Source organism: Pelodiscus sinensis, chromosome 14, assembly GCF_049634645.1.
Source record: "Pelodiscus sinensis isolate JC-2024 chromosome 14, ASM4963464v1, whole genome shotgun sequence".
Lineage (NCBI taxonomy): Eukaryota > Metazoa > Chordata > Testudines > Trionychidae > Pelodiscus > Pelodiscus sinensis.
In genome coordinates this window covers 2,428,504-2,447,477 of record NC_134724.1, presented here as the reverse complement: position 1 = coordinate 2,447,477, position 18,974 = coordinate 2,428,504, and the positions used below count along the sequence as shown (strand labels likewise).

At 53.5% G+C, this 18,974-nt stretch overlaps 1 protein-coding gene across 1 annotated transcript in view; it reads left to right on the top strand.

The window, feature by feature from the left end:
- Nucleotides 1–1,466: 1,466 nt before the first annotated feature.
- The window catches only part of NOX5 (NADPH oxidase 5), a 33,868-nt gene continuing 16,360 nt past the window's right edge, over nucleotides 1,467–18,974 (top strand). Inside the window, exons 1-7 of the mRNA XM_075896841.1 lie at nucleotides 1,467–2,068; nucleotides 2,659–2,809; nucleotides 7,376–7,586; nucleotides 10,355–10,589; nucleotides 14,048–14,201; nucleotides 16,171–16,346; nucleotides 18,786–18,968. Coding sequence (XP_075752956.1) covers nucleotides 1,949–2,068; nucleotides 2,659–2,809; nucleotides 7,376–7,586; nucleotides 10,355–10,589; nucleotides 14,048–14,201; nucleotides 16,171–16,346; nucleotides 18,786–18,968 — 1,230 coding nt within the window. The 5' untranslated portion in view covers nucleotides 1,467–1,948. The remainder of the gene's footprint in view (nucleotides 2,069–2,658; nucleotides 2,810–7,375; nucleotides 7,587–10,354; nucleotides 10,590–14,047; nucleotides 14,202–16,170; nucleotides 16,347–18,785; nucleotides 18,969–18,974) is intronic.

Sequence of the window (18,974 nt, the reverse complement as noted above, 5' to 3'; positions counted from 1 at the left end):
GCAAACACTTCACAAAACAGTTGCTCTGTACAGGGCTTCTGGGGGATTGGGGAGGAGAAAGGTGGTAAAGGACACGATGCACAGGGGCCCAGCATTTCAAAGGAAGCTGGAGCTCCTGGCCACTGCTGCAGCTGGAGCCCCGGGTCCCTTTGAACTGCTGCGGAACTCCACGTAGCTTTGAGGTCTGGGTGGCGGGTCCCGGCGCCATGGTCCAGACGCACAGAGTCAGGCCCCCCTCCCACCTTGCCCTGGGGCCCATGGTGGCTGTCAGCCCCACTGGCTCCTTATCTGACCTCTCAGGCCTCGTTCTCAAAGGAAAGCTGCACAACACAGTCAAACGATGCTCCTGTGAAGTTACATTCATAACTGTGCTAGACACTGGGGCTGTGTCTACATTGGCACCCTTTTCCGGAAAAGGGATGCTAATGAGACAAGTCGGAATTGCAAATGCCGCGGGGGATTTAAATATCCCCCGCGGCATTTGCATGAACACGGCTGCTGCGTTTTTCCGGCTCGGGGCTTTGCCGGAGAAAAGCGCCAGTCTAGATGAGATCTTTTGGAAAATAAAGCCTTTTCCGGAAGATCCCTTATTCCTCTTAAAATCAGGAATAAGGGATCTTCCGGAAAAGGCTTTATTTTCTGAAAGATCCCATCTAGACTGGCGCTTTTCTCTGGCAAAGCCCCAAGCCGGAAAAAAGCGGCAGCCATGTTCATGTAAATGCCGTGGGGGATATTTAAATCCCCCACGGCATTTGCAATTCTGACTTGTCTCATTAGCATCCCTTTTCCGGAAAAGGGTGCCAATATAGACACAGCCTCAGTGTATGTCTACACTGCAATGCTATTTCGGGATACCGGAGGTATAGCTATCCCGCATCTTTTGAACATGCCTGCTATTTCGAAATATAGTGGACGTGCTATTTCGGCATCCCTGTAAACCTCGTTCCGCGAGAAATATGGGATGTCTTGAAATGGCGCTTTATCTCAAAATTTGCCATGGTGTAGGCATGCCGAATTTTGAAATAGCCTATTTTGAAAAAGAATCGAAATAAGATACACAATTTGCATAGCACAAATTGTGTATCTTATTTTGAGATAAAGGTGCAGTGTAAACGCACCTTCCTGGCCTCAATAGAGACACTGGATTTGTGGCTTATTACATAGTTAGGCCTCAGCTGGAGTACTGTGTCCAGTTCTGGGCGCCACATTTCAAGAAAGATGTGGAGAAATTGGAAAGGGTACAGAGAAGAGCTACAAGAATGATTAAAGGTCTAGAGAACATGACCTATGAAGCCAGGCTTCATGAACTGGGCTTCTTTAGTTTGGAAAAAAGAAGATTAAGGGGGGACATGATAGCGGTTTTCAAATATCTTAAAGGGTATCACAAGGAGGAAGGAGAAAATTTGTTCCTCTTGGTTTCTGAGGACAGGACAAGGAGTAATGGGCTTAAAGTGCAGCAAGGGAGGTTTAGATTGGACATTAGGAAAAAATTCCTAACTGTCAGGGTGGTCAAATATTGGAATAAATTGCCAAGGGAGGTGGTGGAATCTCCCTCTCTGGAGATATTTAAGAATAGGTTAGATAGACATCTGTCAGGGATGGTGTAGATGGAGCTTGGTCCTGCCTTGAGGGCGGGGGGCTGGACTCGATGACCTCTCGAGGTCCCTTCCAGTCCTATGATTCTATGATCCGTAACCCACTCACCCTGCTTTTGTGTCCTATGACCGGAGAGTTGTTAACAGGCCCCTTCACCTTGAATGGTCTCTTACAATGTGTGTTAATTACTTATGCTAATAGATCGCTTCCATTTAGTATTTAGCTGTAACACTTTACGCCCCTTTCATAGGTGTGAGGAAGAACTTGATGCATGTAACTGGAAAGCTCATCTCTTTCCCCAGCAGAATTGGATCCAAACTTAACGGTGCCTTTTTTTGGACTTCCTAGCACCATGAGTATAGACAATGATGCTTCATGGCTGGAGTGGGTAACAAAGCAGTTTGAAAGCATCGCGGGGGACGATAAAGAAATTGACTTGGAAGAATTCAAAACTGCTCTGAAAGTGAAAGAGGCAAGTTCTTTCGAGCTTGGGGGACGTTTGGCTCAGATGGTCTGTTTTGCTGTGTAGATAACTGGACATGAGCTCAAATTGTAGAAGTCATATTAGAGTTTGTCAGTATTTGATGCAAAACAATAGTGGCAGATTAAAATGGAAGCTTCAGGGGATAGCCAAGTTAGTCTGTTACAGGAAAAAATAGATCTGGTAGCACTTTACCGTCTACATGTTTTGTTAGTCTATAAAGTGCTACCAGACCATTTGTTGGGTTTTTTTGGAATAAAATGGGTCCATGATCTGTTGTTGCCCTATTTTAAATAGAAGAGTGAAGCTTAAAAAATGGATAGGCGAGGCTAATGAAGAAGTGTTTTAGAGAGAGCTTTGATTAGTCACTGTATATTGTTAGCAGTGTTGGAAACCATGGGTGAAAGACGAGCTAAATCTTGAAGTTAGTCGGTTGGAGGAGTTTTGGGTAAGATTGCTCATTACCATGATATTCAGCCTTTTTCGGGCCATATTTTTCACTGCTGTTAATAGAAGACTTCTGGATGGCTTTATAAGAAGTACTCATCACGTATTGTTGAAAATATTTGTTTCTTCCATAGTCCTTCTTCGCGGAGAGGTTCTTTGCATTGTTTGATTCCGACGGGAGTGGAACTATAAGTTTAGATGAGTTACTCAAAGCCTTGAACCTTCTCATCCACGGAGACGAAACAGACAAGCTACGATTCCTCTTCCAAGTTTACGACGTAGATGGTAAGATTCTGAAGAACAAACAGTAGTCATTTGGCTACCAGTGTTGCTGTCCTCCATGAGCGTTAGCTACTTCTTAAAGATGGATGGAGGGAGAATGCCATTAGCATGTATTTACACTAATCAGATAGCTCAGCTCAAGCCATTGTCTAACATTCTAGCTTGCCAGCCTTGTCCTCCTCCAGGACAACATAGTCTTCTCCCTTAAAAGACAGCAGCTAAACTCGTTCCTATTGTAAGTTCTACCTGGCTATGGTGTTACCCTCGATGCTGGAGAAGAGCCAAACAACTGGGGCTAGATTCACCAAGGAGACTTAGGGTACGTCTAGACTACAGGGTTTTGTCGACAGAAGTTTTGTTGACAGATACTGTCGACAAAACTTCTGTCGACATAGAGTGTCTAGACTACATCCAGTTCTGTCGACAAAGCAAGGTGCTTTGTCGACAAAACCCTGTAGTCTAGACACAATCCTACATGCAATAACACCTTCTGTCAACAGAACTCTGTCGACAGAAGGCGTTATGCCTCGTAAAATGAGGTTTATCAGCGTCGACAAAACTGCTGAGTTCTGTCGACATTATGTCGACAGAACTCAGCGGTAGTGTAGACGCAGGTATAGTTTTGTCGACAAAAGTCCACTTTTGTCGACAAAACTCTGTAGTCTAGACACACCCTTAGGCACTCATTGCCAGGTCAGGCACCGAAGTCCAAAATTTCTATAATCAGTTACTGCTCTTCTGCCGCCCAACTCCCGAGCAGCTTGCGTTTCCACTGCTCACGTCCCCTAGATGCCTCCCTATCTGTCACGGGACATGTGCACAGCCACCTGTCTGCAAGCAGGTCACAATGCAGCCCCAGGGGATTCTCAAACAAAGGCCTACCTCCCTCTATCCCCCTTGAGGGGCATGATCGGGCTAGTGTGCCCAGAGACCCCTTTAGAGGGCATCTAGTAGATCAGAGCCCACCAGAACACAGCCAGGTTGAGTGGTGGTTCCTCTCCCTTTTTACCCAATAGTCCAGAGGGGCAGCAGCACTCGCCAGGATATGAGAGACTCAGGTTCAAATCCTTAGAGGGAGATCTCAAGGTAGCAGATCCCCCCTCCCAGCTGAGCCACCCATAAGCCAGGTGGCTGACCACGGGCTTATGGGTACCTCCCTCCCAGTCTCTCTTCTTGGGGCTGTTGATAATTAAATATGGAGGGGGCTTGTCTGTGCCACCCTCCGAGGCGTGGCAGGGGCGTGCGTAGCCATCCCCGAGCTAGCTTTGCTGGAGAGCCGGGGAACTGCACAGCAGGGACAGGACTCAGGATACGTAATCAGGCAGCAAGCCCCTGCTCTCAGCATCCCTCTCCTTGTCTTTGGAGCAAGCGACAGCAGAGCTGGCTGAGGAATGTCTCCCCACGTTGCGGTCACACCTCTGACCTTGGCGCACGGCCAGAGATTCGTGAATGGATTCATAGAACTGGAAGAGACCTCAGACGGTCATCAAGTCCAGCCCCCTGCTCTAGGCAGGACAAATCCCAACTAAATCAACCAGGCCAGGGCTTTGTCAAGCTGAGACTTAAACACCTCTAGGGATGGAGACTCCACTACTTCCCTAGGAAACCCATTCCAGTGCTTCACCACCCTCCTAGTGAAATAGTTTTTCCTAATATCCAACCTGGACCTCTCCCACCACAACTTGAGACCATTGCTCCTTGTTCTGCCATCTGTCACTACTGAGAACAGCCTCTCTCCATCCTCTTTGGAACCTCCCTTCAGGGAGTTGAAGGCTGCTATCAAATCCCCCCTCACTCTTCTCTTCTGCAGACTAAACAGACCCAAGTCCCTCAGCTTCTCCTCGTAGGTCATATGCTCCAGCCCCCTAATCATTTTGGTTGCCCTCCGCTGGACCCTCTCCAATGCGTCCACATCCTTTTTGTAGTGGGGGGCCCAGAACTGGACACAATACTCCAGCTGTGTCCTCACCAAAGCTGAATAAAAACAAACAAACAAAAACAAACAAAAAAGAACACACACCAACCCTCACTCACAAACACAAGCTCAGCACACAGCAAGAAAGCCCCAAACACAACACACACTTCCCTCAAGAGTCCTGTATCTGCTTCTCCTTTACCTGGAGAACTCCCTCTTTAAACTCCCTGTCAGCACTCACCTGTTCGGATTAATTGCACCGATTTATTTGAACGATTTATACCCGGTGTTTGTACACACCCAGCAAAGAACAAGCACGGTCAGAGACAAGGGAAAGTACTTTGCGGCCCCCAAAAGCTGCATTTGTCACAAATATTATTCCCGGAGTGGTCTGAGCGAGGGATGGAAAAGGGTAACTGGTTAACCGGGAAGCATTGCAGTTAAACGATTTACCGGGGGGAGGGGGAGAGGTGTGTGGAGCAGCCGGCTGTGGTGTGGCTGGTAGGACCTAATTCAGCAAGCCAGAGCAGCCCCCTGCCTATCCGTGGAGGGCTGGGTTGGAGGAGCCCTCCTGCCTAGTAAGCTGGCCAGACCGTAGCTGGTTAACCGGTTAAACAATTGCAATTAATTCATTTAACTCAGTGGTCACCAACCAGTAGATCTCAGAGCCTCTGACAGGTGATGTTGACAGGTTTGGCCAGGAAGCTCTCAAGCGCTGGCACATCAGTTGATCCTGCACTCACTGTCCTGCTGCTCCTGCCGTCTGCCTTGGAGCTGTCCCCCGGGAGCCTCCTGCTTGCTGTGCAGGGTGTGGGAGGGAAAAGGGGGGCGCTGATGTCAGGGTGTCCCTCCTCCCCCCACTCCTGGACCCCATCTCCGCAGAGAGAAGGGGATGGAAGGAACTTGGCAAATCTCTGTCCCTCTCCCAACTGTGTGTGTCATTCTCTCACACACACACACTGCCCCTCATGCTCCTCTCCTGACCCAACACACACACGGGGGGGGGGGGGGGTGTGCTGTTACTTCTGTTCCTGCTGGCAAAGTGGGGTATCTTGGGCGTTTGACTGGTCGGTGCATTTCGTCATTTTCATTTCTCTCTCCTGCTTAAATGGAATTCTTTGAGCAGTGAGTTCTACAGTGCCACGCCTGCCGTGGCTGGAGTCATTATCCTTATGGGAATTACTGTTCCTGGACGTGGCTGGCACGTCCCTGCAGCCCCTGAGAGAGGCAGAGCAGGGGGTCTCCACATGCTGTCCTGGCTTGCAACCGCTCCTGCAGCTCCCATGGATCAATAGCAGGGAACTGTGGCCAGCAGAAACTGTGGGTTCAGTGCCTGTAAATGAGGGGCAGTGCATGGCATCATGCAGCCATTGCTGTAGATACCAGCTGCTTTCGGGAGTGGGGCAGGGCCAGGGCAGGGGTAAGCTGCTTTAACCCCACTGCTCCCCCACCCGGAAGCTGTCTCAGTTAAACAGTGCCCAGCCAGAGTCTGTGTCCTGCTCTTCTGTCTCCTCCTGCCCTCAACCTCCTGCCCCCCTGATCTCAAACTCCTTCCCAGGACTTGCACTCTGAAACCCCTCCTGGACCCCAATCCTCTGCCCTGGGCTATGCCAAGAGCCCCTCCCACACTCCATACTCCTTGGCCAAGACCAGAACCTGCACCCCAGTCCCTACCCTACCCTGGCGAAAGTGCGTGGTGATGGAGAAGAAGAGGGATGGAGTGAACAAAGTGAGGCCTTAGAGAAGGGGCGGAGCAGGGGCGTGGCATCAGAGAAGAGGTGGAGCAGGGGCGTGGCCTCAGAGAAGGGGCGGAGCAGGGGCGGGGCCTCAGAGAAGAGGCAGGAAGGAAGCAGGGCACATTTACCTAGGTTTGGGGTAGATCTTATATTGCACTTCAATTGAGAAAGCGATGTTGTGGTTAAAAAGGTTGGAGACCCCTGATTTAACTGGTTAACTTTTCCCCTGCATATTTACATCCCTAGATTGATCAAAACCACAGGGGCAGGTTTGAACCTAGGGACCTGACTCCAGACAATATTGACCCCTTCTTGAAATGTGCAAAGGTGTTTAGTTTTGAGGGTCGTGCTTTTTTATTTGGGCAAGTATTGAAATGTTGGTGTGTGAGAAATGTGTTTCTTTATAATCAAGGAAAAGCGAAACCTCGGCCAAATAAACCCCCCAGTTCTGCCTTGGTAGTGTTTTCTTTCTGATCTAATCGAGTTGAAAGGATTGGCCACAAAACTAAGAGCCCAATCACCTTCCAAGCTAATTTGTCTTTATGTTTTGTGGCCCGTTAAGCATTATCTGTGTGGATTTCGTCATGGTGAACACTGACCACTAAGACTGGAATCCGTGCTCTCCAAATAGCTGTTTCCCGCAGATCATTCGCTAGTTCCTCTAAATAGAACCATTTTTTCCTAATCTACCAACAGCTAGCCACTGGGGGGGAGGGGGGGCACAGTGTCCCCGTGAAAATCCTGAGGGGCAGGAAGGAAGCCCGTTTCTACGTCAAAGGGAAAGATAAAACTAAAAGCAGCCAGGGTGTCCCTAAACCGGCTCACTAGCTGTTGTACCACCTCGTATGTCTCGGAAACTCAGGAGCCAAAGGGCTATTACTGTACTCTTGGTCAGATGCAAATTCTTGCTCACCGTAGGCAGTGGCTCCATTGACCCTGATGAACTGCGCACGGTCCTGAAATCGTGTCTGAAGGAGAGTGCAATATCTTTGCCGGAGGAGAAGCTGGACGACCTCACCCTGGCTCTTTTTGAGTCAGCCGACAAAGACAAGAGTGGCTCTATCACCTTTGAGGAGCTCAGGGAGGAATTGGAGCGCTTTCCAGAGGTCATGGAGAACCTAACCATCAGGTACTGGCTTTGACTGGCCCCTCTGGGTTCCCAATCAGAGCTATATATTAGACCAGTATTTTCCCTTCTTAGCACCTTGCTCTTTGCCCGTTTCGCAGGCTCCTGCAGTGTCCTTGTTTAAGTCTCCGAGGGGTCACCGTGTTAGTCTGTAATGAAAAAAACTTTAAAAACAACCATTACGATCCTGTTGCACCTTAGGGTGTGTCTAGACTACATGGCTCCGTCGACAGAGCCATGTAAAGTAGTTTACTCAGCATAGTCAAAGAAGCGGGGATTTAAATAATCCCCGCGTCTAAAATAAAAATGGCTGCCGCGCTGTGCCGACAATCAGCTGATCTGGCACAGCTCCATTATGCCTAGTGAAACTTTGGTTTCACTTTGTCGAGGTTTACTTTGTCGAACGCGCCGCATCTAGACTGCCGCGCTGTGCCGGATCAGCTGATTGTCGGCAGAGCGCGGCAGCCATGCATATACAGTGTGGCTGCTTGAACGTTCTCAAGGCAAGATGCCCTCCATACCATACTCCAGCTGCACCGTCGTGGTGTACGTGAGGGGGCTGCCGGCCACTGTCCTATAGCTGGGAACTGGCAGGGTTCGTGACCCTCCGCATGAGAAACCAGACCCTCGTTTCCTTGCTGGTCGAACAGTCAGAGCAGGGCAGTGAGGATGAAACACGAGGGGCCTATGATCCTGAGCGTCTCCTGGGACGTGCTGGGAACGCGTCCTGCTGAAATCAAGAGCACGAGTGCACCTCAGAAATGCTGCTTGTTGGGGGCTTTGAGAAGCTCTTCTGGGGGAGGAGGCCGGGTGGGAGGCTTGCCTTGCGACCCTTCAGCGTGCAAAAGGGAGCAAAATACTCTTGTTCTCTGGACATTGCACGTCACACCTGACTCTGTACCGAATCGTACCCAATTGTTTAAAAGAAACCAAAGGCAGTATTTCTTCATGCAGTGCACAGTTCATCTGTGGAACTCCTGGCCAGAGGATGTTGTGAAGGACCAGGACTTTAACAAGGTTCCAGAAAGAACTAGATAAATTCATGGAGGTTAGGTCCATCAATCCTTATTAGCCAGGATGGGTAGGAATGGTGTCCCTAGCCTGTTTGTTGGAACCAGGAGACAGGAGAAGAATCACTTGGTGATTCCCTGCTCTGTTCACTCCCTCTGGGGCAGCTGGCAGTGGCAGCCAGGACACAGGGCTAGACGGTCTGACCCAGACTGGCTGTTCTTATGTACAATTAAAGGCCCCTCAAGAGCCAAGGGTCAAGGCGTCATTCAGGTTGATTCTCTGTTTGTCAGTGCAGGTGCCTTCCCAATGTGAGGAGGCCTGTGGGATAAGTATCGCTCTGTTTACCAGAGAGCCATTACCCTGAGTCCACCTAATCAGCATCGATTTGGGGACGCTGCCCCTCCTCCAGTGTGGTGTAATGACCTAGGCATATCGTCCACCCACTTGGCTTTCTCCTAGTAGAGGCTTACGGCGGCCGTGGCACTTTGTGTGCTCCGAGAAGTTGGGGTTTCCACGTGCCTCCTTCCGCCCATTGACTGTTGGCTCCCATTTCCCGCCTTCCTGGCCGTGACCGGAAGCAGAGTTTGTGCTCCACTCACTCCATCCAAACCCTCCTCACCAGCCCGGGTTCAAGAGGGCGCTGCACAAGCAGAGCCGCCCAGAGGATATTCCAGACGGTGCATGGGCGCCCGGGCTAAATGTTCCCAGCGGTTACGCTCCCAGTCCATCCAGAGGGTCGCAGAGGTCTGACGTGCTCAGGATGGTGCAAAGTGGCTGTGGTCTTCTTGCAGCCTGTTGGAAAACCCAGCGCCACCATGTGGGGTCCAGCAGTCATCATCACCACCCTGCAAATCCCCCAGGGGCATGGCCTTCTCGCCAATCTAGCACCTCCCGGATCAGTCTCCAGGAGATGCTGCCCCGAGCATCCGTCCCGTCTCTGTCCAGCCCTGCCAAGCTTCCTGCGCCACCGAAGCTTTTGGCGCTGAGCTTCTGCCGTTTGACCAGTGGCAGGAGCCCACGAGAAGTGAACATGCCACTCCAGTGACCTGCCACCCTCCCCTGTGCCCGTTTCATTTCCAGGCAGGAGAATGTGGTAACTTTGCTTCCACGGATCTTCCGCTGGGCAGCAAGCATGAGGTCACCACGTTCCACCAAGGCCACGGCAGGGCCCCAAACATGGCAGCAGCTGCTGCTACGCAAATGTCCGCATCTTACAAACCTCCTTCAGCACCGTCAGGGACGCCACCCAAGTACTTAACAGTGGCTACCTGCTCGATGGCCCTGCCGGACGGGTTGTTAACCATCTGGTTGAAATCTGGAGCGGGGGCTGTTCGATGGTGTGGCCAGGCACGGAGTTTGAGATGGGAGTCCCCTTTGGAGAGCGGGTGCCGGGCCACCTCCCCCACCGTTCCCAGTGCTTTGCTCGCAGCTGCCAAGTGTTGGTGTTGGTTGCTTGGTCACAGACTCAGGCCCGCCAATGAGGGGAGGGAAAAGGGGGCAGTTGCCCTGGGACCCCGGGCACCTGACCACAACCACTGCTACTGTGGCAGCGACCGGAGCTCCAGCCCCCTTTGGCTCGGAGGATGGGGTGGGTCATGTGCTGTGGTCCGGGTGATGCTGAGGGCTGGCTGTCCCAGCCCCGCCCCTCAGCCTGAGGCCACGCCCCTTTCAGAAGTGCAGAGCAGCCCCCCACACCTTGCCCCGTGGCCCGCGGTGGCTGTCAGCCCCACCGAGCAGACTCTTCCCTTCCTTTCCGGCAGTGCCGCTAACTGGCTAAAGCCCCCGAGGACGGACCCGAGGAGCCGCCCGCCGCGCTACTTCACCCCAGCGTACTGGCACAACAACAGGAGCAAGCTGCTCTGCATTGGGGGCTACGGGTGCCTCAACCTCCTCCTCTTCACCTGGGCTGCCCTGCGGCACGCGCCGCTGGGGGGCTGGGTCATGGTGGCGAAGGGCTGCGGGCAGTGCCTGAACTTCAACTGCACCTTCCTGGGGGTGAGTCCTGCGCCTGGTGGGCACGGCCCAGCCCCCCTCCCGGTGCTGGGGCAGGGCCAAGGAGTGAGGGGCCCAGCGGGCGGAGGGCGGGCCAAAAAAACCGAGACCGTCCCTGTCAGGAGTTGTCCAAGTGGGGCTCAGAAAGCTCCAGTCCTGGGGATTCCAGCGCCAGCTCCGGGCAGTGCTGAGGGCTGCCCTGGGGAGGCCCACGCAGCCCTGCCTCTTCTGCCTGAGGCCCCACCTTGCCTAGGGGCCTGGCGAGTCAGGGGGCCCCACTGGCGTCCATGGAGAACACGTCCTCTTTAGAACGTGTTGGCAGACGGTTCCCAGGTCCCCATGCCCAGCTTGCCCAGCTTTCCCCCGTTGTGCAGGTGCACTCTGCTCTCGATCCATTTCGTTGCTTTCGTCTAGACCAGGGGTTCTCACAGCGTGGTCTGCAACCGTCTTGCAGGGGGGCCGCAGGCTCAGGGCTTGTCCCTCCTGGTAGTGGGGAGCCTACGCTGGCTTCCTGCTGCAAGGTGGGAGGGGGGAGCCTCGCTGGCTGGATCTGGCTCACAGGGCAGGAAACCGCTCTGCCTGCTGCCGTTTTCCCGGCCTCCAGCTGGGGGAACAGCAGTACAGGAAACTGCTCGCCTGGAGGCTTTCCCCGCTGCTCCCATTGGCCAGAACCACAGCCAATGGGAGCAGCGGGAGTGGTGGGAGGCACAGATCCAGGTGAGCAGCCCCCCATCCTCCTCATGCCCAGACCCTGCACCCCATATTCCTCACCTATCTCCCTGCCACTGAGACCCCTCACCCTCCCTCCCTCACAACCCCTCCACCCCACTTCTGCGCCCTTCCTCCCACCCAGATTCCCCCCCATTCCTCTATCCTCCCTCCCACCTAGTCCCCACGCTGTCAGCCTGTTCCTGCAGCCTCCTTCCCACCCTGACCACCCACCGTCAGCCTGCACCCTCCCTCCCACCCAGAGCCCCCAACCCTATCCCTTCCTGCGCCCATTTGGTCATCCTGGGTGGCTGGCTGGTAGTCCGCAGAAAGGTCTGCCTTGCACAGGGTGGGCCATGAGCCAAAAAGTTTTTGAGAAGCAATGCCCCAAACGCTCTCCGATTTTCCACACCCTTCCTTGTGTGTGGTGCCCAGAGATGGGTGCAACTGAGGCCTCGCAAGGGCTGAGTAGAGACGAGAACTGCACGTCTCCTTCCCGTGTCTTACACGCAACGCTCCTCTTAATACATCCCAGAACGATGTATGTTTTGCATCTACATCACAGTGCTGACTCCTCCCCAGTGGGTGATCCACTCCCACCCCCCGCTCTGTCCCAGCATGCTACCACCCGGCACCCCGCCTGTGCTCAGGAGCTCTGCGGGAGAGAGGATTCTTGCGGGGATGCATTTTCTCCTGGGACTTGCAGCCATTTCCCTTGGCTTATGCTCAAAAGGGAAACCGTGGGCAGTCACTAAGACCAGTCCTTCGCCCTTCTCAGGGCTGAATTTCACGTGGCTGATTTCAGACCAACTCCCCGATGTGTCAAGGTCTCTTTGAATTCCAATCTTGTCCTCTAAAGTGCTTGCGACCCCTCCGTCGCTCGACATCACCCCCACATTGTATATGCACGCGCTCCCTTCCCTTAGCCAAGTCCCGAGTGAAACTATTGACTAGTGCCAGACTCAGGACCGAGCCCCCGGGACTGTAGTCTCGCTATGCATACAGCACTGCAGTGGGAAGGCGACAGCCTGTCCACATAGCGCCGGAGTAGCATTTCCAGTTTGGGCAGAGCCGTGCTAGCTATCACGGAGCTGCTGTGCTAAACTTAGAGCCTGCGGTACGTAGTCGGTCAGCTGCATGAGTGTCGGGGTAGGTAGCTGCCCCATGTCCGTGCCTAGAGCTGTCCTGCCATCTCTGCAGCTGTGGCCTTGCCACTATTTTAAGCAGGCTAGCTGGACCCAACCCAGCATGGGTTGTCTGGGGATTGCTCCTCTGTAGACATGACCCTAGTCACCACTGAACTCCCTGGGCCACACGGCTCTGGGGGACGGCTGGAAGTGACCGGGCGCCCCAAGGGTCGATTCTGGGGCTGGTTTGGTTCAACATCTTTATGAATGACCTGGAGGAGAGGATGGGTTGAACCCTCGCAAGTTTACGTATGTCATTAAGCTGGGGGAGAGGTAGATATGCTGGAGGGCAGGGATAGGGTCCAGAGTGACCTAGACAGATTAGAGGATTGGTCCAAAAGAAATCTGATGAAGTTTGATAAGGACAAGTGCAGAGTCCTGCCCGTGAGACGGAAGAATCCCAAGTATTGTTACAGGCTGGAGACCAACTGGCTAAGCAGCCGTTCTGCAGAAAAGGACCTGGGGATGACAGTGGATGAGAAGCTGGATATGAGTCAACAGGGCACCCTTGTAGCCAAGAAGGCTAATGACATACTGGGGTGCATTAGGAGGAGCATTGCCAGCACATCTGGAGAAGTGATAATTCCTCTTTATACAGCACTGGTGAGGCCACATCTGGAATATTGCATCCAATTCTGGGCCCCCCACTATAGAAAGGATGTGGACGCATTGGAGAGGGGCCAGCGGAGGGCGACCAAAATGATTAGGGGCTGGAGCATATGACCAACGAGAGGCTGAGGGATTTGGGCTTAGTTAGTCTACAGAAGAGTGAGGGGGGAGTTGAGAGCAGCCTTCAACTCCCTGAAGGGAGGTTCTAAAAAGGATGGAGAGAGGCTGTTCTCAGTGGTGAGAACGAGGAGCAATGGGCTCAAGTTGCAGGGGGGAGGTCTAGGTTGGAGATTAGGAAAAACTCTTTCCCTACGCGGGCGAGGAAGCACTGGGCTGGGTTCCCTAGGGAAGTGGTGGAATCTCCATCCCTAGAGGTGTTTAAGCCCTGGCTGGGTTGATTGAGTTGGGGTTGGTCCTGCGTTGGGCAGGGGGCTGGACTTGATGCCTCCTGAGGTCCCTGCCAGCCCCGGGTTTCTATGAAATGGAACACACGGTTGTGTTGCTCACTGGGGAACGTTTCGGAAAATCTGCCCATTTAAAGACGTTACAGAAGGGCAAAAGGGAAGAAGGCCATGAGCTCGGCGAGAGCAAGGACCAGGACCGTCCTTGCCCCAGAGCCATGCCCCACAGACACCCCTCTGGGCTCCTTTAGCCTTCACTCAATGGGAAGGGGGGGGGGAGAGCCCAGGTCTGGGCCTCAGGAGACCTCAGTTCAAGTCGTGGCTGTGATTCTGGACCAGTCTCTTTACCTCTGGGTCTTAGCGTGCCCCACTGTCCCGTCGGGATGACGTCCCTCACCCATGTTAGCGAAGGGCTTTGGGGCTGGGTGGAGCTCGGGGACTGTGATGCAAGGAGGATCTGGGGGTCCCTTCTGGCCTTCAGCTCTCTGGCTGCCTCCCGAGAGACAGGCCCGTGTAGCAGCAAGGCCTGGTTCTGACTGTCGTCCGGTTCCCCCAGGCGCTCATGCTGCGCCGTTGCCTGACGTGGTTGCGCGCTACCTGGGTGGCGAAAGTTTTCCCGCTGGACCAAAACGTCGTCTTCCACCAGCTCGTGGGGTACGTGGTGGTGGCTCTCTCAGTGGTTCACACGGGAGCACACGTGGTGAACTTTGGTGAGTAGGAAGGCCTCTCCCGGCCCAACCCCCTCGTCCAATCACCGCGCTGATCCCTTCTTTGCAACACACTGTGCTCTTGCACCCGTTTTCCTAACGCTCTCACTTAATGCGCAAGAGGGGAACCAACCGTTACTACCATGGACAACCCAGCCGCTCCTTAACTATCCAGATCAAGGGCTTAAAAAGCCTAGATTCAAATTGACATTAAATACAGACACGATCACGCGGCATTCCCTGAAGTATGGAATGCACCTTGGAGTGGGCGGGGGGCAAACGGGGGCAAGAGGACCAGCCACCAGGGTGCAAAAGACCCTCGTCATTGTTCTCCAGGGGCTGGGCTTTCATTTCCCAAAACCGTGGCCCTGCAGGTGTAGTGGTTGCAAAATCACCCTTGAGCACGTGACCCAGAGGTAACCCCCGGGGGCTGGTCCACCCCGAAGGGAAGAGGGCCGGAGACAATAGCTCTGCTGGGGGGAACTGCCCTGAGGGGAACTGACGCAGGCCTGAGTGTGCAGAGAGCCTAGAGCAAGAGCTCTGCGGTGCGATTTGCCCCTTTCAGTGAGGACGCCGCGAATACGTCTCTAAATTCCAGCGCTGGTAACTGCACGTCGCAGGGCGTAAGGAAGCAAAGGGAGATTTGCAAAGCTTGCTCCGGCAGGTCCTAAAGTGCAGGGAGCTTCTAAGAACTCCCTGGGAGAGGGTAGGGGGAGTATGGAAGATACGTACCAGGAGTGGCCAGACTTCCTGACCCTCCAAGCTGCAGACAATAATCTTCAGAAGCCGTAAGACATGCACAACCGGCCCTGTGGGGCAGAGCCAGCTGGGGTGCGGGTCTTCTTCTCCAATGCCCACCACCCCGCCACAGGGCAGAAGCTCTCAACTGCCCCTGTCCAGTTTTGTGGGGGGCTCTGAGGAGCTGCGCTTTCACTGTAAAAGAGCCGCATGCGGCTCACGAGCCACAGTTTGGCCACCCCTGGTATGTAGATTCAGCAAGAGCAGGCCGTCAGTGAGATACGGTGAGGCTGCAGAGGCAACACGGATTCCATCTTTCTATGGCGGGGGGCGGGGGCGTTTCAACGTTCAAAGTTTGCAGCAGTGGATTTAAGGCAGGTGCCGCTTGTGAGACCAGCCACACTTAACTTTCCCTCTTCCCGTTGCTAAAAATTGTGTACGGTGTCAAGTAAGGGGAGGGGCTCTTTATAATCCACTGGTTCACCGGGCATTGTGCCCCTCCAGGGGTAAGAGCTTTCTACTGCTACCAGCGAATGGCCTTTCTCTTTAGCTCAAGGGCTTGGGTGCAGCCGCTGCGGACAACTCCCATTTGGAGTGAGACGTGGAAAGTGATCCAGCAATCCAGACTTCAGCGCCCACCGAGTCCCGGGGGCGTTTGCGGGGAAGGCGGGGGTGGGCGTTTTGTGCATAAACAGCGCGTTTTATAACTAATGCCTGTAAAGCAAGGAGAACTGACCCTGGAATGCGGGCTCAGGACACAGCAACCAGGGCTAGTGTCACGGGGTCAGAGGACCACGGCTGACCCACAGAAATATCAGTCGGGGGCTACACAAACGAGAAGCAAAAAAACCCCAAACCAAAACTGACGTGGCCCCTGACCGAGAAGGAGAAAGACCCTCCCCACATTCCCCTCACACGCCAGAGCCTAGGGGGGCCCAGGCTGGGAGATTTGGGGGGCCCCCTAGGCTTCCTCCTCCCTGCCAAGCAGAGCCCGTGGGTCAGATCCGGCTCTGGCTTGCCTGGCTCCAGCCCACGAGGCTCAGGGCTCCTCCCCTGCAGCGGGGGGCTGGCGCTGGCACCCCAGCTCCGTGGGGGCTGTGGGGTGGAGTGTCAGCACAGCTCCCAACACTGGTGGGGGGGTGCCCGGACTAGGGATCTGGATCCAGCCCCCAGGCCTGAGGTTCCGAGCCCCGTCAGCTGCCACAGCCCCTCAGGCCCACGTGTCTCTGTTCAGTCAGGCTGGCGCAGCGCCAGGGTCGCCCCGCGCTCTGGGAATATCTCTTCACCACGCGGCCCGGGATTGGCTGGATTCACGGGAGCGCCGCCCTCACTGGGATCGCCCTGCAGCTCCTCCTCTGCCTGATGCTAGCGTGCTCCAGCACCTTCGTTCGGAAGAGCGGCCATTTTGAGGTACTCCCCAGTGGCGCCCCAGTGTTGCCTTCGTTACAGCGCAGTCCTGCAGGCTCCGGGGCCTCCCCCCCCCATCCCGCTGGGGCCATTTTCATGCATTTCCTTCCACAGCGGTTCCCGTCGCAGCAGAGCGGAGAGGGCCTGCGACCCGAATCCCATGCAGCCAAACCGCGGGGTGGAAACTAAAGGCAGACGGAAAAACCTTCTCACAAGGGCCGGGAGTGGGCGGGGAACAACGCACTTCCATGGGGTCGGAAATAAAACCCGGCTAGTCAAACAAACTCAGGGAATTCCACCCCTCCTGCGGCCATGTTGGAAACCCTCATCCAGCAACTTGGGGTGTTCCTCTTTCCTCTTCTTTCGAAAGAACACCCCCTTCCCTGTCCACACGCGCCTTTTTGCGAAAGAGCTCTTTCAGAACAAGAGTTCTTCCTTGTAGAATGAGAATGACCAATGTCAGAAAAACCCCTTGGTTCTTTCGAAAGAACGCAATTGCAGTGTGGACGTAACTCACTCTGTAGTGTAGACATACCCTGAGACTTGACACTGTTGCCAAAAAAGCAAACATGATTCTGGGCGGCATTAACAGGAGTGTTGTGAGCAAGACACAGGAAGTCATTAAGAACATAAGAACAGCCATACTGAGTCAGACCAAAGGTCCATCTAGCCCGGTAGCCTGTCTGCCGACAGTGGCCAGCACCAGGTGCCCCAGAGAGGGTGGACCAAAGACAATGATCAAGCGATTTGTCTCCTGCCATCCCTCTCCAGCCTCTGACAAACAGAGGCCAAGGACACCATTTTATCCCCTGGCTAATAGCCTTTTATGGACCGAACCGCCATGAAATTATCTAGCTTCTCTTTAAACTCTGTTACAGTCCTAGCCCTCACAGCCTCCTCTGGCAAGGAGTTCCACAGGTTGACTATGCGCCGTGTGAAGAAGAACTTTCTTTTATTCGTTTTAAGCCCGCTACCCATTAACTTCTTTTGGTGTCCTCTAGTTCTTCTATTATGGAAACTAATAAATAACTTTTCTTTATCTGCCCTCTCCACACCACTCATGATTTTATAGACCTCTATCATATCCCCCCTCAGTCTCTTCTTTTCTAAACTGAAAAGTCCCAGTCGCTTTAGCCTCTCCTCATATGTGACCCGTTCCAAACCCCTAATCATTTTAGTTGCCCTTTTCTGAACCCTTTCCAAGGCCAAAATATCTTTTTTGAGGTGGGGAGACCACATCTGTACACAGTATTCAAGATGTGGGCATACCATAGTTTTATACAGGGGCAGTAAGATATTCTGGGTCTTATTTTCTATCCCTTTCTTAATAATTCCCAGCATCCTATTTGCCTTTTGGACCGCTGCAGCACACTGTGTGGAAGTTTTCAGGGAACTGTCCACGATAACTCCAAGATCTCTTTCCTGATTTGTCGTAGCCAAATTAGCCTCAGAGTATTGTGTCCAGTTGTGGGCACCGCATTTCAAGAAAGATATGGAGAAACTGGAGATGGTCCAGAGAAGAGCAACAAAAACAATTAGGGGTGCATCTACACGGCGGCATTACTTCAGAATAACGGCTGTTATTCTGAAATAACAAAGCGAGTCTACACAGCAATTCCATTACTTCAAAATAAACTTGAAATAACGGATGGCTTATTCCGACTTCTGTAAACCTCTTTCCACGCGGAGTAACGCCTATTCTGAAATAGCTATTACGAGGAGGAGGGAGAAAAATTCTTCTCCTTGACCTCTGAGGATAGGCCAAGTAGCAATGGGCTTATATTGTAGCAAGGGAGGTTTAGGTTGGATATTAGGAAACTTCCTACCTGTCAGGGTGGTTACACACTGGAATAAATTGCCTAGGGAGGTTGTGTAATCCCCATCTCCGGAGATATTTAGGAGCTGGTTGGACAGACACCTGTCAGGGATGATCTAGACGGTGCTTGGTCCTGCCTTGAGGGCAGGGGACTGGACTTAGTGACCTCTCAAGGTCTCTTCCATGTCTAGTGTGCTCTGATTCTATGAAATTCCGCTCTGTTACTCCTGTGTAAATCCACAGTCACTCCATTCATCTCAGGGACCTCCTGGGGCAGGTTCGGACCTCAGTGACTCTTGTGTGGTCAGGAGAGGCAACTCTGAAGTCACTAGAATTTCCACGTTTACACCAGTAGACCTTTGAGCCGGATCCGGCCCCTTGCTGCTAAGCATGGCTAGTTTTTCCCACCTGTCTGCGGCTTTTGTTGGCTGGGCTGGGAAGCCGCGCTGGAGTTTATTGTACCCGGCGCCTAGAAAGGATGGAAAACAAGTGGTACTTTAGCTGACTTACAGCCCCAGTGGGGCTGTGCCTTTTGCCACCCCTGTACGCTTTAGTCGCGCTGACTGTTCGCTGCTAATGACGAGCGGCCAGAGTCTCCAGTGGTCTGTTCTTCTTGCGACCTGCAGGTCTTCTACTGGACCCATCTGTCCTACATCTCCGTCTGGGCGCTGTTAGTCCTCCACGGTCCGAACTTCTGGAAGTGGTTTGTGGTCCCTGGATGTCTGTTTGTGGCGGAGAAGACGGTCGGCATTGCGGTGTCACGCATGGCCGGGCTCTACATTGTGGAAATCAACCTCCTGCCATCCAAGGTTTGT